Source organism: Juglans microcarpa x Juglans regia, chromosome 1D, assembly GCF_004785595.1.
Source record: "Juglans microcarpa x Juglans regia isolate MS1-56 chromosome 1D, Jm3101_v1.0, whole genome shotgun sequence".
Classification (NCBI taxonomy): Eukaryota; Viridiplantae; Streptophyta; class Magnoliopsida; order Fagales; family Juglandaceae; genus Juglans; species Juglans microcarpa x Juglans regia.
The window spans coordinates 32,223,542-32,238,719 of NC_054594.1; the positions used below are offsets into that span (position 1 = coordinate 32,223,542).

Below are 15,178 nucleotides of genomic sequence, written 5' to 3' on the forward strand. Positions count from 1 at the left end.
TCCAAATCCTTTTTTCCTAAAACGTCCTGCACAAACAAATAGAATTGGATGGATAATTTTGTTTCACAATTCTAACGGTTACAAGGAAAGACTCGTCCACTGTGGAATGTCTGGATTGGAAAACTGGGAAATACGAGAGTTCACAAAATAAAAGACCTTATGGTGAATGTTCCATTCAAGTTCAAGCGTTTTTATTTTATCTATTCATTTCATATTTTTCCATTTTTGGTCAAATTTATCTGCGAATTCAAACCTTAAAAAAATCAGCATGCATGCGAACGGGACCATTTCCTACTATCACTGAATTGGATGATCAATTGAAAAGATATAGATACAGTACTATTGTTTTGACTATCGCTTTTAACGATCAAGGACCTATATGATCAACATTTTAGATGAAAAATTATTCTCATCAGCAATTATTCACCACTCCACACTTCACATCTTATAAAAAATACTTCTATATTTTATAAAAAATGTCTTCACACCTTATGAAAAAGTTATAAGTATGGAGCATGAAAATAAATAGTAACTGATATATAGTAAATCCCGTTTTAGAATGTTACAGTTATCTAAAGAGCCCAACTGTTGGGACATATTTTTAAGTAGTTAGCTGTTAGCCATAAGTTGATTCTTGTTGAATCCACTTGATTTTTAACGTAATGCTGGAAAAATGTAAAGAAAAAAAAATATCGGATCTTCAATGAATGTAAAACTTCCGTTATTCTTCCCCTTCGACATGAAAGAATTGCAACATGTAAATTTGGGACCAATCCAAAAATAAAAAATAAGATGCTTACGTAACTTTCATTCCTTGAAAGGACTTTCCTCTGGGTTGGTGAAGGGTATGTTTGGGTTCTAAACTCATTTCAACTCATCTTATTTAATCAATATAACTTTTTCAAATTTCAACACAAAATATAATAAGCAATTCAACTTTTTCAAATCTCAAAATAAAAATAATATTAAAAAATAATATTATAATAATATTTTATTTAATTTTTAATTTTCATCTCAATTCAACTCAACTCAATTCAGTTCATCATCCAAACGCAGCCTTAAATCAGAGTTACTCCAAAAAATAAGTACATAATTTCAATATTGAAACCTTGACAGATCTCTTCCATCAGCCAACTACAGTGACACTACATCACAAAAATCAAACGTGCTTCACGAAACATTGGTTTCCGCAGGTAATCAGAACGCAGGCAGGCTAATTTAATTCCGTAGCGGAATTGCCACTGTCAAAACTTCACCAGCAAAGGTAGAAATAACGCAAAGATGGAGGGAAGTGGTTGTTTACACCAACCATTGCCAAAAATAGAGTGAAGCGATCTGGACCCCATAGAGTGTGCAAAGATCAGAAACAATGTCTGCATTCTATCATGAATTGCGCATAGGGGCATTTTGATCTCCTTTAACCAAAGAGTGCAAAGCCATCTCCACATCAGCAAACGGTTGGCCGGCATACAGCTGAAGCTGTCTCTTCTTCACAACAACTACCTTCATGGCATTTGCTTTTACTGCTTCATGAAGTTCCTGAACAATTTTTATTTCATTGTTGTCACTGAGGTTTCTAGAACTAAAATAAATGGAATATAGGGATGGATTATCATGACCTACTCCAGAATGAAGCAAAACCCCACAAATTGTGTTAAACATAGTGACTAAAAATACAGTATGCAAGTGTTAGCCTTTGAACAGCGAGTTTCATCTTCCCACTTGCTTGGCACAGCTTGCAAAAATATGGCCTTTGCATGTTGGGGGATGTGCATGCAATATGCAAATGTAAAGTTATAAGGGTACCCAAATATGGAGGTTTACCTTTATTGACAAAGGAAGAATGTCGGCACTAAAATCACCCAGATCTTTAAAAAAATCTTCCAGTAGAAAACAGAAGTTCCTGGCATCAACACGATCCTCGAACGCAACAGTATAGGAAGAGTTACTTTGTTCCTGGGCCTGGGAACCAAACTTTAAGTTGTAAAATCCTGCCTGTCCTTCATGGTCAGAACCTCTACGCATAAATATAGCCTAGAATTGGATAAATATCAACTTGATGATTAGTTGGAGTCTCGGAGACTGAAAATGCATATTATTGCTTAATCTACTGCAAATGAAAGTTTGTAATAAAACACCAAAGTCGTGTAGGATATATGTAACAGAACATTAACTAACATCTAAGGAACAAGTATTTCTCATTTCATAATAAGTTTACATCAAAGGTCAGCATTTAAGACTATATTTGCATTGCTGGTGAGTTAAACCAATTGGTTTCCAGTCTACGTTGTATGCTAATGGTAACATTTTACTTAACAACACTAGAATCAGGCTTTATCCTATGAGAAAAAGTAAGATCAAAACTTTTACAAAAATCAGTATTACAAATCATATGAAAAGTGTTGGCAACTGTAGAAATGCAAATAACAGAAAAGTTAAAATGAACAGTGAAAATCATACATCTCGATAAAATTTGTAATATGAACAGTGAAAATCATGTCAAAGAGAAATTGAAGGAGATGATATTCTAGAGCCTTCTTGTGTCACAACAGCAAATTATGAAGTCCATGAAAAGATTGTCTATAAAATGAGCTCAACTAAAATGATGATTATGAATGAAAGGCAGTAAATAATTCACCAAGTGGTGAGAAGACACTGGCCAAGATGGTTCGGTCAAGTCATAAAGTCCAAACATGTAAAAACTAAACAATCACATCTGCAATGATAGCACAACCACTTTCTAACATTACTAAATAGAGAGAAGTAGAGTGAAGAGAAAGTTTTGGTCACACACTAGAACGTAAGGAAGGTTCAACCACCAGAAATCTGTCTCAATGTTTGGTTGCTTTTCTCTGAACTTGTTGACCAGCATTTGATCCCCAACTTCTCTGTGTTTTGAACTGCGATTTTTATTCAACACAGCATGCTTATCAGATTTCATGTGAGTTTCCCGGTTTCCTCTTCTGAATCTTGGAAAATGTTGACTCTCCAGCATTGCTGATTGTTGCAAATTTTCTACTTCAACTAAAGGCCTCTCTAGGCTAGGTTCCTGGACAGCACCTAAAAATTTAAAAATTTATCGAATGTATCAAATGTAAAACAATGTCTACATGAACTTCGTTTGTTACAGATAATCCAGGAAGCAAAAGATAGCCACCACCAATTTTTACTGATTACATATAGTTGAGAATTTTAGTAAACTTTAAACCATTAATGGCCGTTAACTGCAATGGGATGTCCCTGTGATATCCGATTAATGATAGAGTTGGGAAACAAAAAAAAAATAAAAAATTTCCATTTGTTAAACCACGATATAAGCAAAACTTTTTAATCCTTGGGAATTTTGGTGACATTACCAGTTCTCCGTTCAGCATTTCCAACTCTTATTTTCATTCCCAAATCCGATCCCTGCCTTTCTTCCTTCAACATCTTCCCATCTTTTTTCGATGTTGAATCTTGCGTTAGTGATATCATTTCATCATCTTCCTTTACAGTCCTGTAAGTGCTTTCAGGATTAACACTATGCCGTCGCTCCAGCTGTTGTTCAGGGTCCAATAATTCTAAACCGTCATCACTGACAGTTCCATCTCCGCGTATTCTACCTGCACGACCCGAGCTTCTTTTTTTCTTGTTAGGCACTTTACGATCTCCAGTACCTTGAAAACCCTTAGGACCATCAATTGACTTCGTTGAAGGGCTTCTAAATTTTAACTTCTTCTTAAACATCAAGGCTCCATTCGGACCTTTTGAATCCAAATTATCCCTATTTGCCCCATTTTCAATCTTCCCAGACTTCCCAAGATAATTAACATAAGATCCCGGTAACTTCTCTGGAAGCGAATCCAACCTCTTCTGCAAGTTATTCAATGTTGCACTCATTTCTTTCTCAATGCCCGCTCTATGCCTAGATATCGCAGTCTCTTCGTCAATTTCATATTCGTCCTCATCATCTTCCTCCTCCACCTTTGCCTCACTCTTCCGCGCTTCCCTAGCCATCGCTCTTATTTCTTCAATTTTCCTTTCCAATTCAGAGTCATGCGCAAAAACCACGTTGCTTGCACCAGATATGATTCCATTTTTATTCACCAAAAGTTTCCCTTTGTTGCTTTCGGTAATACTCGAATCCAAATTATCCAAATTCCTTTCTTTTCTATCAGAATTGCCACTTCCCATTATCCAAACCGAACATACTGTTTGTAACACGAAGACCCCAACAAAATACGCACCGTATTTTAGGACGGACCCAGCCGAAAGTTTACCGAAAATGCCATCGTATTCAACAGATGTCTCGGACGCTCGAAATTCCTCGACTTTATCGCCCTCTCCGGGGTCGGCGGCTGCCTTTGTGTCGCCGGAGATTTGTTCGGTTAGGGACTCCAAATCTAGGTGAGTCTCGGTTTTGGTTTCGGGAGATATGATGGGAATTACGGGGTTTGGCGAGGGTTTAGTTAGGGTTTTGAGAATCTTGGGGCGGAGATAGTTTTTTCTACTCGTGGGTTTTCGAAGAGAAGCCGCTACTAATGGCTTCGTTCGTGTGGCAGCGGTAGGGTTAACGGAGGGTGTGAGGGACGAGAAGGTGGCGCAACGCGCAGCTGCCATTGCTCATGTGGAAAGAAGGCAGCTCTGAGAACTGTACTGAGCGAAAAAACACCGCTTCATGGTAACGTGCGACGAGGGTGTTTAGAGTTTTGACTTGATTGGGTCACCCCCGAAAAGCCCAGTGAAAGCCCGGCCCATACGGTTCTGACATGTTGGTAATATTATTTGAAAAATTATTAAAACTCCGTTTCGATATTAAAATTTTAATATCTTATATGATCATTGAAATTTTATCTTATATGATCATTAAAATTTTTTTAAATTTTTACATAAAATAAAATAAATAATTTAATTTTTTCAAATTTTAAAACAATAATAATATTAAAAAATAATATTATAATAATATTTTATTCAACTTTTAATTTTCATCTCAACTCATCTCATCGCAACTCACTGTCTAAACATCACTTAAATCTTTTCAAATTATAGATAATCAGATACTTTATACGTATCATATAATTAAAATTATTTACATTAATATCAAACTCAAATGATACAAAATTTTAAAATAAGTTATAATTAGGTACGAGTACCTACTTTTTAAGCAGACTGCGTGTATTTAAGAATTGTTTAAATATCAATTTTCAGATAAAACTTTCAGAGATTGATTTTTTTTAAATATTGTGAAAGGGGTAGTTTTAGTCTCATTTGTTTTTACAATCCATTTCAACTCATCTCATCTAATCATTACAACTTTTTCAAATTCACATATAAAATAAATAAACAACTTTTCAAATCTCAAAACAAAACTAATATTAATAAATTATATTCTAACAATATTTTATTCAATTTTTAATTTTTATCTCAACCAATCTTATCTCGTCTTGTCTTATCTCATTTGTGAAAACGAGAAAAAATATGTCCTAACTTGAGAAAGTTTCATGAAAAATAAATTTATTGGACTTCAAAAAATCAGCAGATCCATTAAAAATATGTTTAGTTAGAAGATTTTTTTTTAAAGTTATTATGTTTTTTTTGTTATGAAAATCAAAATAATTCTTTTGATGATAATTATTTTCAAGTTTATTTTAATAGATTAGGCTTAAACAGGTGTTGTTAGTGATTATATTGCCTACACAAAGTGCATTCATTCCAGAAAAACTTATAATCGATAATATAATGGTGTCTTTTGAAATTTTGCATTCCATGAAAACAAGGCAGAAAGGATCAATATGTAGTATGATTTTGAAACTTGATATATCAAAGGCCTATGATCGTATTGAATGGTCTTTTTTGAAAGCTATGAAGAAGAAATTAGGCTTCTGTGAAAAATGGATCAAGTTGATTACGAATTGTTTCATTTCAATTTCCTATTCCGTTCTATTAAACGGAAGACCTAGGGCAAGATTTTATCCTTCTAGAGGCTTAAGGAAGGGATATCCACTTTCACCCACCTATTCATTTTCTGTGCAGAAGGGCTAAGTGCGCTCCTTAATGCCTCAGATATGGTTAGAAATACAAAAGGGGTTACTGTATGTAGGGGAGGAACCAGAATAAATCATTTACTTTTTGCTAATGATTGTGTTTTGTTTGGAAGATCAAGAATTGATGAGTGGTACAAGTTATTGGGTATTCTTTATAAATACGAAAGGGCTTCTAGGCAGTTTTTAAACAAGAATTAAACCTCCATGTTCTTTAGTTCCAATACAAGAGAATAGGCAAAGCAAACTATCATGGAAGTGGTAGGAGCAACAATGAGTGACAACTATGAAAAATACCTAAGTCTCCCAGCTTTGGTGAGAAAATCAAAATATCATACATTTAGGGGTATTAAAGAAAGAGTGTGGTTTAAAATTAACAACTAGAAAAATCTTTTTTATCACAAGCAGGTAAAGAAATTTTGATAAAGGTTATGTTAAAAGCTATACCTACATACACAATGAGCGTGTTCAAGCTACCAAGATGTTTATGCAAAGAAATTAATATTATGCTATCAAAATTCTGATGGGGCAACCAACAGCAAGAGAATATAGTGCAGTGGAGAAGTTGGGAAAGAATGAGGATGCAAAAGTCAAAGGGTGGCCTGGGATTCAGAGATTTAGATAGTTTTAATTCAGCTTTGTTAGCAAAACAAGGATGGAGGTTTCTTCAAAACCCAAACTCAATGGCAGCAAAGATTTTTAAAGAAAAGTGCTTCAAAGATTCATCCCTATTGGAATCTAAATTAGGTCAGCAACCATCAATGATATGGAGGAGTGAATGAGAATCAATTGGATTGCTTAAAGAGAGACTTAGATGGAGGGTAGGAAATGGAAATAACATTAAGATATCGGGTAAATAGATGGATACCCTCTCCATCATCCTTTTTTGTCCAATCTCTAGTAAAAATCCTTAGTGCAGATGCAAAAGAGTGAAGGAATTAATCAATCATTACTGTAGATAGTGGGAGTCAGAACTGGTACAAACTATTTTCATGAAGGAAGAAGCAGAGAAAATTTGCAACATTCCACTAAGTAGAGTAGCTTCTGAAGACAAGTTGATATGGGGGTACATTCCGAAAGGAATTTTTTCAGTCAAAAGTTCTTATTATGTTGAGCTTGAAAGGAAGAAGAGACTATATGGGGAAACCTCAATGGAGAAGGAAATGGATGACAGATGGAAGAACATTTGGGATTTGCCTATCCCTAGGAAGGTTAAGATGTTTATGTGGAAAGCAGGAAATGAGTTATTAGCTACTAAAAAAAATTTGTTTTGCAAAAGCATTGTAGATAACCCGTATTGTCCTATATGCCAAAGAGAAGAAGAAAATATGGTTCATGTTCTATGGAATTGCCCTGCAGCTAATGATATCTGAGCTGATGTATCTAGTCTAGTTCAGAAATGGAATATGGAAGAAACTGGTTTTCTGAAACTATGGGGAAAGTTGATGAAGAGACTTGCCACAACAGAATTGGAATGGATAGCCACAACAAGGAGGAGAACCTGGTTTAGAAGAAATGAATTTGTTTTTGAAAACAAATTTTGTAGTCCTACAAATGTTATACAGTCAACAAAAGATATGTTGACAGAGTTTAGATTAGCTCAAGAATTTATACAGCCATAGAGAACTACACCCATTGCAGAAGAAAGTGAATTAATATGGAAGAAGCCTCCTTAAAACTTTGTGAAAGTTAATTGAGATGCATCTATAGATAAAAAAAGGTAGAAAGATGGGAGTTGGGATTGTTATTACAAATGGGGAAGGAGAGGTGTTGGCAGTAGTATGTGATCAAAAGAGTAATGTTATCCAACCAGATTTAGCAGAATGTCTAGCTCCATGGAGAGTTTTAGAATATTGTTGTGACCTGAAAATTAGTCATGTCATTTTGGAAGGAGATGCATTGTCAATTGTACAAGCTATTAACAACACAAGGAGGAAAATATGGCTTGGTTTGGACGCGTCATTTAAGCTATCGAAAGAACACTGTCATATAGAGAAAGCTGGAAAGTCCAGTTCACCCGTAGGGAAGGAAACTCTGGCACGCTCTCTAGCAAAGGCTGCTGTGAAGTTGGATGATGAACAAATATGGGTCAAAGAATATCCATAATTTACTTCTAGTCTTTTGTTAAAAGACAAGTTATGTAATGGATGATTCATTTGATTATTTGGAAACGAAAATGATTTTTTTTTTTTTTAAAAAGAAGAAAAGAGTGAAAAAGATTCGAAAGAAGAAACATTGCTTGGTAGGGTTGGATAATGGGTAGTCAGCAATCTTGCCTGTAAGTAGTCTAATATGTGTCCCTTAAAATCTATTAACGTGTTGGAGTAATGCAAATGATTGGATATAAATCATTTTTCCAAATTCGGAAGCCTTCTTGACGGCATCATTTTTCTCAAACAAAGGTTAGAAACCTTCCTGTTCTACACAATGCGAGCATTCCTAATGGGTTATGTAAGAGTAAAACAAACCCATGTTTTTGTAAAATTTGAAGGAAATAGTTTAAAATAGCCCATCAATTATTTATTTTATCTAGGGGTGACAACATATGATATGACTTGTGAATCCAAAATGAACATGACATGAAATTAACAGGTTTGAGTTTGATGTTAACGGGTTTGGGTCAAAATGGGTTGACTCATTAAAACACGATTTATAAAACGAATCAACTTGCTTAACATGAAATCTCGTTTGTTTTCATAACTCATATCAACTTATCTCATCTAATCATTACAACTTTTTCAAAATTTCACACAAAATAAAATAAACAATTACACTTTTTCAAATCTCAAAACAAAAATAATATTAACAAATATATTAGAACAATATTTTATTCAATTTTTAATTTTAATCTCAACTCAACTTATCTCATCTTATCTGTAAAAACAAACAAGATTGAAATCAACCCGTTTTGACCCATCTAGAATTTATTTCAAAATTAAAATTTGATTATTGTTAAGTTATAATATTGAAATTTCTGAGTATGCTTATGTGTTTATTGTTTTTATTGTTGAGATTGTAATTTTAGATCTATGCTCATATTTGTTATTGTATAGTTTGTAATATTGGTTTTATTATATGTTAAGATTTGAAAATATTGATATATATATATATATATATATATTTTAAGATATTATAGTTATTAATAAATATATATTTTAATTTTTATGTAAAATTATATTAATTATGTGAAATAAGTTATGCGTTTTAGTTCAATCTATTTATATAAAAGAAACATGTTTAAATGAATAGTGTCATGTTAACATTTTTTTAATTAATTATTAAACGGGTGACACAACACGACCCGTTATTTAAATGGATTGGATTAGAATTTGAAAGTTTGACACGTTTAACTTAACGGTTGGATTCAGATTGACCTATATAGTTGAATGTTCATAACTTGACATGACACGAATATGATTTGCTACCCATAATTTTATCATTAATATTCAGTTTGCTACAGTACCACCTCTACATCTATGGGACACTGGACATACTTGTATAAATATTTAATTCATTTCTCTCTACTTTCTACTTTATACTTTTTTCTTCACTACAGGAAGTACTCTTTATTCATTTCTCTATATACTCTCAACTTTATTTGAAATGAATAAAACATATTAAAAAATATAATATTTAAATGATATAAAAAATAGATAAGTTGATGTATGATATATTGTAAAAGTCAGTAAGTAAAATAGAAAAAATGAATTTTGATTATATATTTTAAAGGATAGGATAAAAAACCATTGTAATGCTCTCAGTGGATATACCTTCATGATATCCCGACTACTTTTAAAAAATAAATTAAGTTATAAGCTTTACAATTCATCATTTCTACACACTATATTTTTTTAATTTTATTCATCTTAAACTTATTGAATCTTCTACTTATCATCTATATATCACACATTTGGTAAGAGAAAAAAAAAAGTATGGTGTGTAGTGTGTGGAGATTATAAATAAAATTTTTCTTAAGTTATTTTGTATTTTGCATAATTGAATTTTTCTGGTCTTTGCCTAAAAATAATGACATTACTATTTTGAATATGCCTTATTAATGGCTAGAAGCCTAGAAGGCAGCAAAGCTAATTTAGCTTATTTTCATTTTATTTTAAATTTTTTAAATTTTATTATTCATAAATTCTATTCATTATTTTATATATTTAATAAGAGAAAAACAAATTATATGTAATATGTACTATGAGAATAACGAATAAAATTTTTATAATCATAAAGATGCGGATCACCCGCCACCTGGCACGCGTTTGTATTAATTCCTAACCATATCAACTTAAAAACTTGGAGTCCCACACTGGGCGAATAAGGAGAGCCGAGTGGGAACATGCGGCTATAAATCAAGAGCGGCGTAGCAGAACAACTCATACCTTTCTCGGCCTTTTGGCTAAGATCAAGTGTAGTATCTGTTCTTATCAGTTTAATATCTGATACGTGGTCCAATGGGCCACACGATATTAAATTAATTTTTTTAGGGGGAAGGCCCGTCACAGTAGCTTGCTGCTGGGGTCTTCAAGCGTCGCCCATGCGCTGCACTATTGCACGGGCGTGGCGCACCCCTCCCAATACTAGCTAAACGTTTCTCGATTTGTTGAATTTGCTGGATTTTGGGCTTGTGATGCTTGGATAATATACCTCGAACTCCTGGTCCTAAAATTCTCTTAATATCTTAATATTTATTTCATATGAGATTTTACGATTACTGGATTCCCTAACCGATTTAGGCTCCAAATTTTCAGTTTTGCTTTGTGGCAATGTAGCAAAGCACTGCCCAACTTAAATGAAAATTTTTATAACATAAAAGGGAAGCCTGATAAAAATATTATTCGATAAAAAGAGACTACATATCCCCCTTATCAAGCATGACAATATAACTTGTAAGAGTCTTCAATCGACTTTATTCGCTTGAAAAAACTGTATAGGAATATTTTTTTCAGGCAAAAAGAGAAGTATATTTTTTTACCTTTTTCAAAATCAGCCTAATACCAAAGGTTTTTGGTAGGAACCGTGTTATAGGCGGAAAAATTCTATTCATCATTTAAGTATCATATATAATTTTTTTTTTTTTTTTCAGAAAGAATAAAATTATGTTATTAATTAGTTTAAGAAAAATAAAATAAAAAATAAAAAAAATGTTGAGTGTGTATGAAAATAAGGGCCACGGGGCTCGTGCGTGGCTCTCTCCTTGTCCTCTTTCACCAAACGCAAACCCCAGCCGAACTGGCCAACCCTACCCACTCTTAACCCTAAAACGACACACAAACTTGTAATAACTCCGAAAAAGGGAAATTCCTTTAATAAGACAAAACATTGAGCTATATGAGTAACTGTTCGTATTGTTGTTTTGGATTTTTTTATTTTTTTCTCAGCAACCAAACCACACGTTACTTAAAAAAACAGGGAAGTTGAAAAAAAAGGACCTCGGAACATTTTTGCCCTGGTTTCGAGGAGCAGCGAACTCGAACTCAAAAGCCATGGACTCAAAGGCTTATGTCCCTCTTTTCACAACAAAAGCGGACCCACGTAAGTGCGCGCTTTCCAGTTCATCGTCCGCGTCGACAGGTACTCTCCCTATCCGAGCTCCTCCTACAATTGATTCTGATTCTGAATCTATTGGTGACAAAACTTCCAGTACCAGTAGTAGTGGTGATGGTGATTACAATGGGTGTGAGTCGTATGAAGCCTTTCTGATTGGGGAGGAGTTCGAGATGGCGTCGGAGAGGCCGTGGGTGGCGGACCCAGATGAGGAAGCCATAGACAGTGAAAGTTTCGAACTTTCCAGACCTTTTGTGGCAGACCCAGATAGGAAAAGCTTGGGGAATTCTATTGAAAATGGGGACGAGAGCGGTAATCTTGTGCGTGAATATGGCCCTGTTGTTGAACCGATTTTGGTGGACAATCTGAACTTGAACCGGGTCATGCCCAAAGCCCAGTTGTCTGTGGACGATGACGAGGAGGAGGAAATGGTGAGTGCAGATGGTGAAGATAGTGAGTTTTCAGGTACAGTGAGGGTTCCGGGTATTGATGTGTTGGGGAAGATTGGTGGTGCTCCTACTGTCAAGGCATTAGGTGTTGACGAGGATGAGTTAGTGGAGTGGAGGGATTCTTTAATTGTTAAACAATATGAGCCTGCAATAAGCATCAAGGTTGTGGAAGCTGGGGTGTCAGATGAATCTGTTGAAGCCCAATTTGGGATTTTGGGTGCGAGAGAAGAGAGGGCATTGAAGGAGTCTGGTGAGGATTCTGTATTGGCCGAGGTGATTGAAGACATGGGTCCTGATGTTGTCGAGATGTCTAATGTTGAGTCTTTGATAGCAAATGGGGAGTATGTATTGGAGGAAAGTCAGAAGCTCAATGAGGATGTTGTGCATTCTGGTGAAGAAAAAGGAGTAGACAAGGAAGGGATTGAATTGGGAATGAATGAAGGGCAGCGAGAGACCGTGGAATATAGTGAGAATGGTGCTGTAACCATGAAATCGTCAACCCAAAGAGAACCATTGGCAGATGCTGATGAGGCCAATGAAGCGAGGGAAGAAACTTTTATTATGGTTAATGAAACTGATGCTGTTAGTTCAGATACTGAAGAATGTATTGATTTGGATTTATTTGATGGAAATGGTAGTCTCACTCGGCTCGAGAAGCAGAGTTCTGTGACAAATGGTTTTGTTTCAAGGGAAGTGGAGACAGTAATTGGAGCCTATAAGAATCTAGAAAGCAAAATGGGGTCAGGTATTGATTTGGGAGTTGGATCCAGTGATTTCATAACTTGTACCCAAGTTGAACTTAGCGATGCACCCAAGGGAAATGAGTACAGTGATTCTCATTCCGCCGGATCCATGACAATGAGTTCCAGTGTGGCCAATAATGTAAAACGGCATAAAAAAGATGAAGCAAATTTTGATGCATGCACAATACAAGGAGCAGCAGAAGGGAATGAAGGTTCACTGTCTGTCGAAGATCCTCAAGGTTTGATTTTGGGAAGCTATGAAACATTCAAGAGTTTGATGCATGAATGTGAGAAGAGGCAAAATTCTTCGTTTCTTTTTGATGCAGAGGGTTCTCGGGATCATTCACAGAGAGTTGGTGGGCAGATTGGCATTGACTCAGACAAGGAGGTGGACGGAGATGGGGATGGTGAATGCAAGCAATTATTTGATTATGCTGAATTAGAGGCTTTTCTGAAAGCAGTAACTGTTGCTAACTCAGAGGAGCGTCCCACTGGTTTAGGTTCCTCATTCCATTCTATGAGACCTTCGTCAAGATTGAATCGCCCAAATTTTTTTTATTCAGACCTTAGATCCAGAGATGATTTTGAGGACAACCTAAGTGAAAAAGAAATGAAGAAGACAGAGAAAATACAACTCATAAGAGTGAAGTTCTTGAGGCTAGTACAGAGGCTTGGCATTTCTCTTGAAGATTCCCGAGTTTCAAGAGTGCTATACAGGTTGGCCCTGGATACAAGGAAGCACTCCAGTCAAATATCTAGCCTCGAATCAGCAGCAAAGAGGCTGGCTATGCAACTTGAAGCAGAGGGTAAAGATGATTTAGACTTCTCGTTAAATATTGTGGTTATGGGCAAATGTGGTGTGGGGAAGAGTGCAACCATTAATTCCATCTTTGATGAGGAAAAGGCTATAATTGGTGCATTTGAGCCTGCCACAACAACTGTGAAAGAGATAGTCGGAACAATAGATGGTGTCAGGATAAGATTGCTTGACACACCAGGTCTTAGGTCTTCTTCAAGGGAACAATCTATCAATTTAAAAATATTAGCATCGATCAAGAAATTTTCGAGGAAATTCCCTCCAGACATTGTCCTCTATGTTGATCGTTTGGACACCAGCCAGATTGGAGATCTTATTGATTTTCCTTTGTTGAAGTCAATTACTCTTTCTCTTGGTTCATCAATATGGCTAAATGCTGTTGTCACTCTGACTCACGCTGCTTCTGCTCCCTCAGATGGACAATCTGGGTTGCCCCTAGACTATGATAAATTTGTTTCTGAACAATTCAATGCTATTCAGCAGTCCATCAATCAGGCAGTTGGTGATCTGGGTCCAATGAATCCAGGTCGCATACATCCCGTATGCCTAGTTGAGAACCATCCATCGTGTCAAGAGAACAGTTTTGGACAACGTGTGCTTCCCAATGGACTTATTTGGAGACCCCATTTATTATTAATGTTCTACTCGATAAAGATCTTATCTGAAGCAAATCCTATATCAATCCCATCTCCAACAGACTTGTTGGCTTCCCTTCTGCAGCTATATGCTCATCCAAAACTTTCTGGTAATCTAGGAGGGGACGAAATGTACTCAGATATCAAGTTGGCGAATTTATTGGACTCCAAGGAAGAAAATGAGTATGACCAGATTCCACCATTCATGCCTCTGAGGAAATCTCAGGTTGCTGAGCTCAGCAAGAAACAAAGAAAAGCTTACTTGGAGGAGTATGAGTATCGGGTAAAACTCTTTCAAAAGGAGCAGTTGAAAAGGTCGAGGGAGATAAAGAAGAAACGCAGAGATGGTGGCAAAAATTACGCTGTAGGGCATGACCACTCCACATTTGGTCTTTCTCTGGTGCAAGCGGCGGGTGACATGTCTCTCAAGGCCAATCTACGGTCTGAATTCTCAATCGGACGGAGTTCTAAAATGGCTATTCATGTTGATTTGAATGAAAAACGAAGGGGGCAGATCACTGTCAGGACAAGCAGCTCCGAGCAACTCCAAATTGTACTCTTTAGCATCCTTCCGACGATTGCAGGCTTCATCTTTAGGCGCATCTGTCCTAGGTTTGATTTGAAAAATTCAGAGGATGTCTAGGTGTTCTTTTCCTCTGTTGTTGATTTTTCGGATGGGGTGAGCGCTCATAATAACCAAACTACTACCCTTCATGCTAACGTTTCAGTATGCAGTTCTTTTAGCTTATTTTAGCAGGTGTTATGAAGTGTAACATTAGAGACATGAAACCCACTTAGGTCTTTGGATTGTTTCTTAGTTTAGTTACATAGGTTCTCAGGATCTCACCTTAGATTCAAACATAGTCTTAGTTATGATGATGCATTCATGCAAAATTTTAATCGCCATTTACTCTTACTGCCACGGTTCCAATTGTATAATAAGGTCATAAACTCGTCTTCAAAA

General features: G+C 35.7%; 2 protein-coding genes and 1 non-coding gene across 3 annotated transcripts; 2 read left to right on the plus strand and 1 right to left on the minus strand.

Annotated features, from left to right (window-relative positions):
- Positions 1 to 1,217: 1,217 nt before the first annotated feature.
- LOC121268493 lies at positions 1,218 to 4,669 on the minus strand. Its single transcript, XM_041172807.1, has 4 exons — positions 3,357 to 4,669; positions 2,795 to 3,060; positions 1,825 to 2,034; positions 1,218 to 1,539 (listed from the first exon to the last, which is right to left on the minus strand). Exons 1-4 carry the CDS (start codon positions 4,597 to 4,599, stop codon positions 1,384 to 1,386), a joined length of 1,875 nt encoding a protein of 624 aa, XP_041028741.1. The 5' UTR covers positions 4,600 to 4,669; the 3' UTR covers positions 1,218 to 1,383.
- Positions 4,670 to 10,401: 5,732 nt separating this feature from the next.
- Positions 10,402 to 10,597, plus strand: LOC121243871. Its single transcript, XR_005936315.1, has one exon. It is a non-coding gene; the product is annotated as a U2 spliceosomal RNA (small nuclear RNA).
- An 844-nt stretch (positions 10,598 to 11,441) lies between these two features.
- Positions 11,442 to 15,108, plus strand: LOC121234825 (translocase of chloroplast 159, chloroplastic). Its single transcript, XM_041130944.1, has one exon. It carries the CDS (start codon positions 11,510 to 11,512, stop codon positions 14,855 to 14,857), a length of 3,348 nt encoding a protein of 1,115 aa, XP_040986878.1. The 5' UTR covers positions 11,442 to 11,509; the 3' UTR covers positions 14,858 to 15,108.
- Positions 15,109 to 15,178: the final 70 nt, after the last annotated feature.

Coding starts and splice junctions, on each gene's coding strand:
- LOC121268493 (XM_041172807.1), bottom strand. CDS start 4,599: ATGGCAGCTGCGCGTTGCGCCACCTTCTCGTCCCTCACACCCTCCGTT. Junction 3,061..3,356: donor AAATGCTGAACGGAGAACTG/GTAATGTCACCA, acceptor TTAAATTTTTAG/GTGCTGTCCAGGAACCTAGC. Junction 2,035..2,794: donor TGAACCTTCCTTACGTTCTA/GTGTGTGACCAA, acceptor ATCCAATTCTAG/GCTATATTTATGCGTAGAGG.
- LOC121234825 (XM_041130944.1), top strand. CDS start 11,510: ATGGACTCAAAGGCTTATGTCCCTCTTTTCACAACAAAAGCGGACCCA.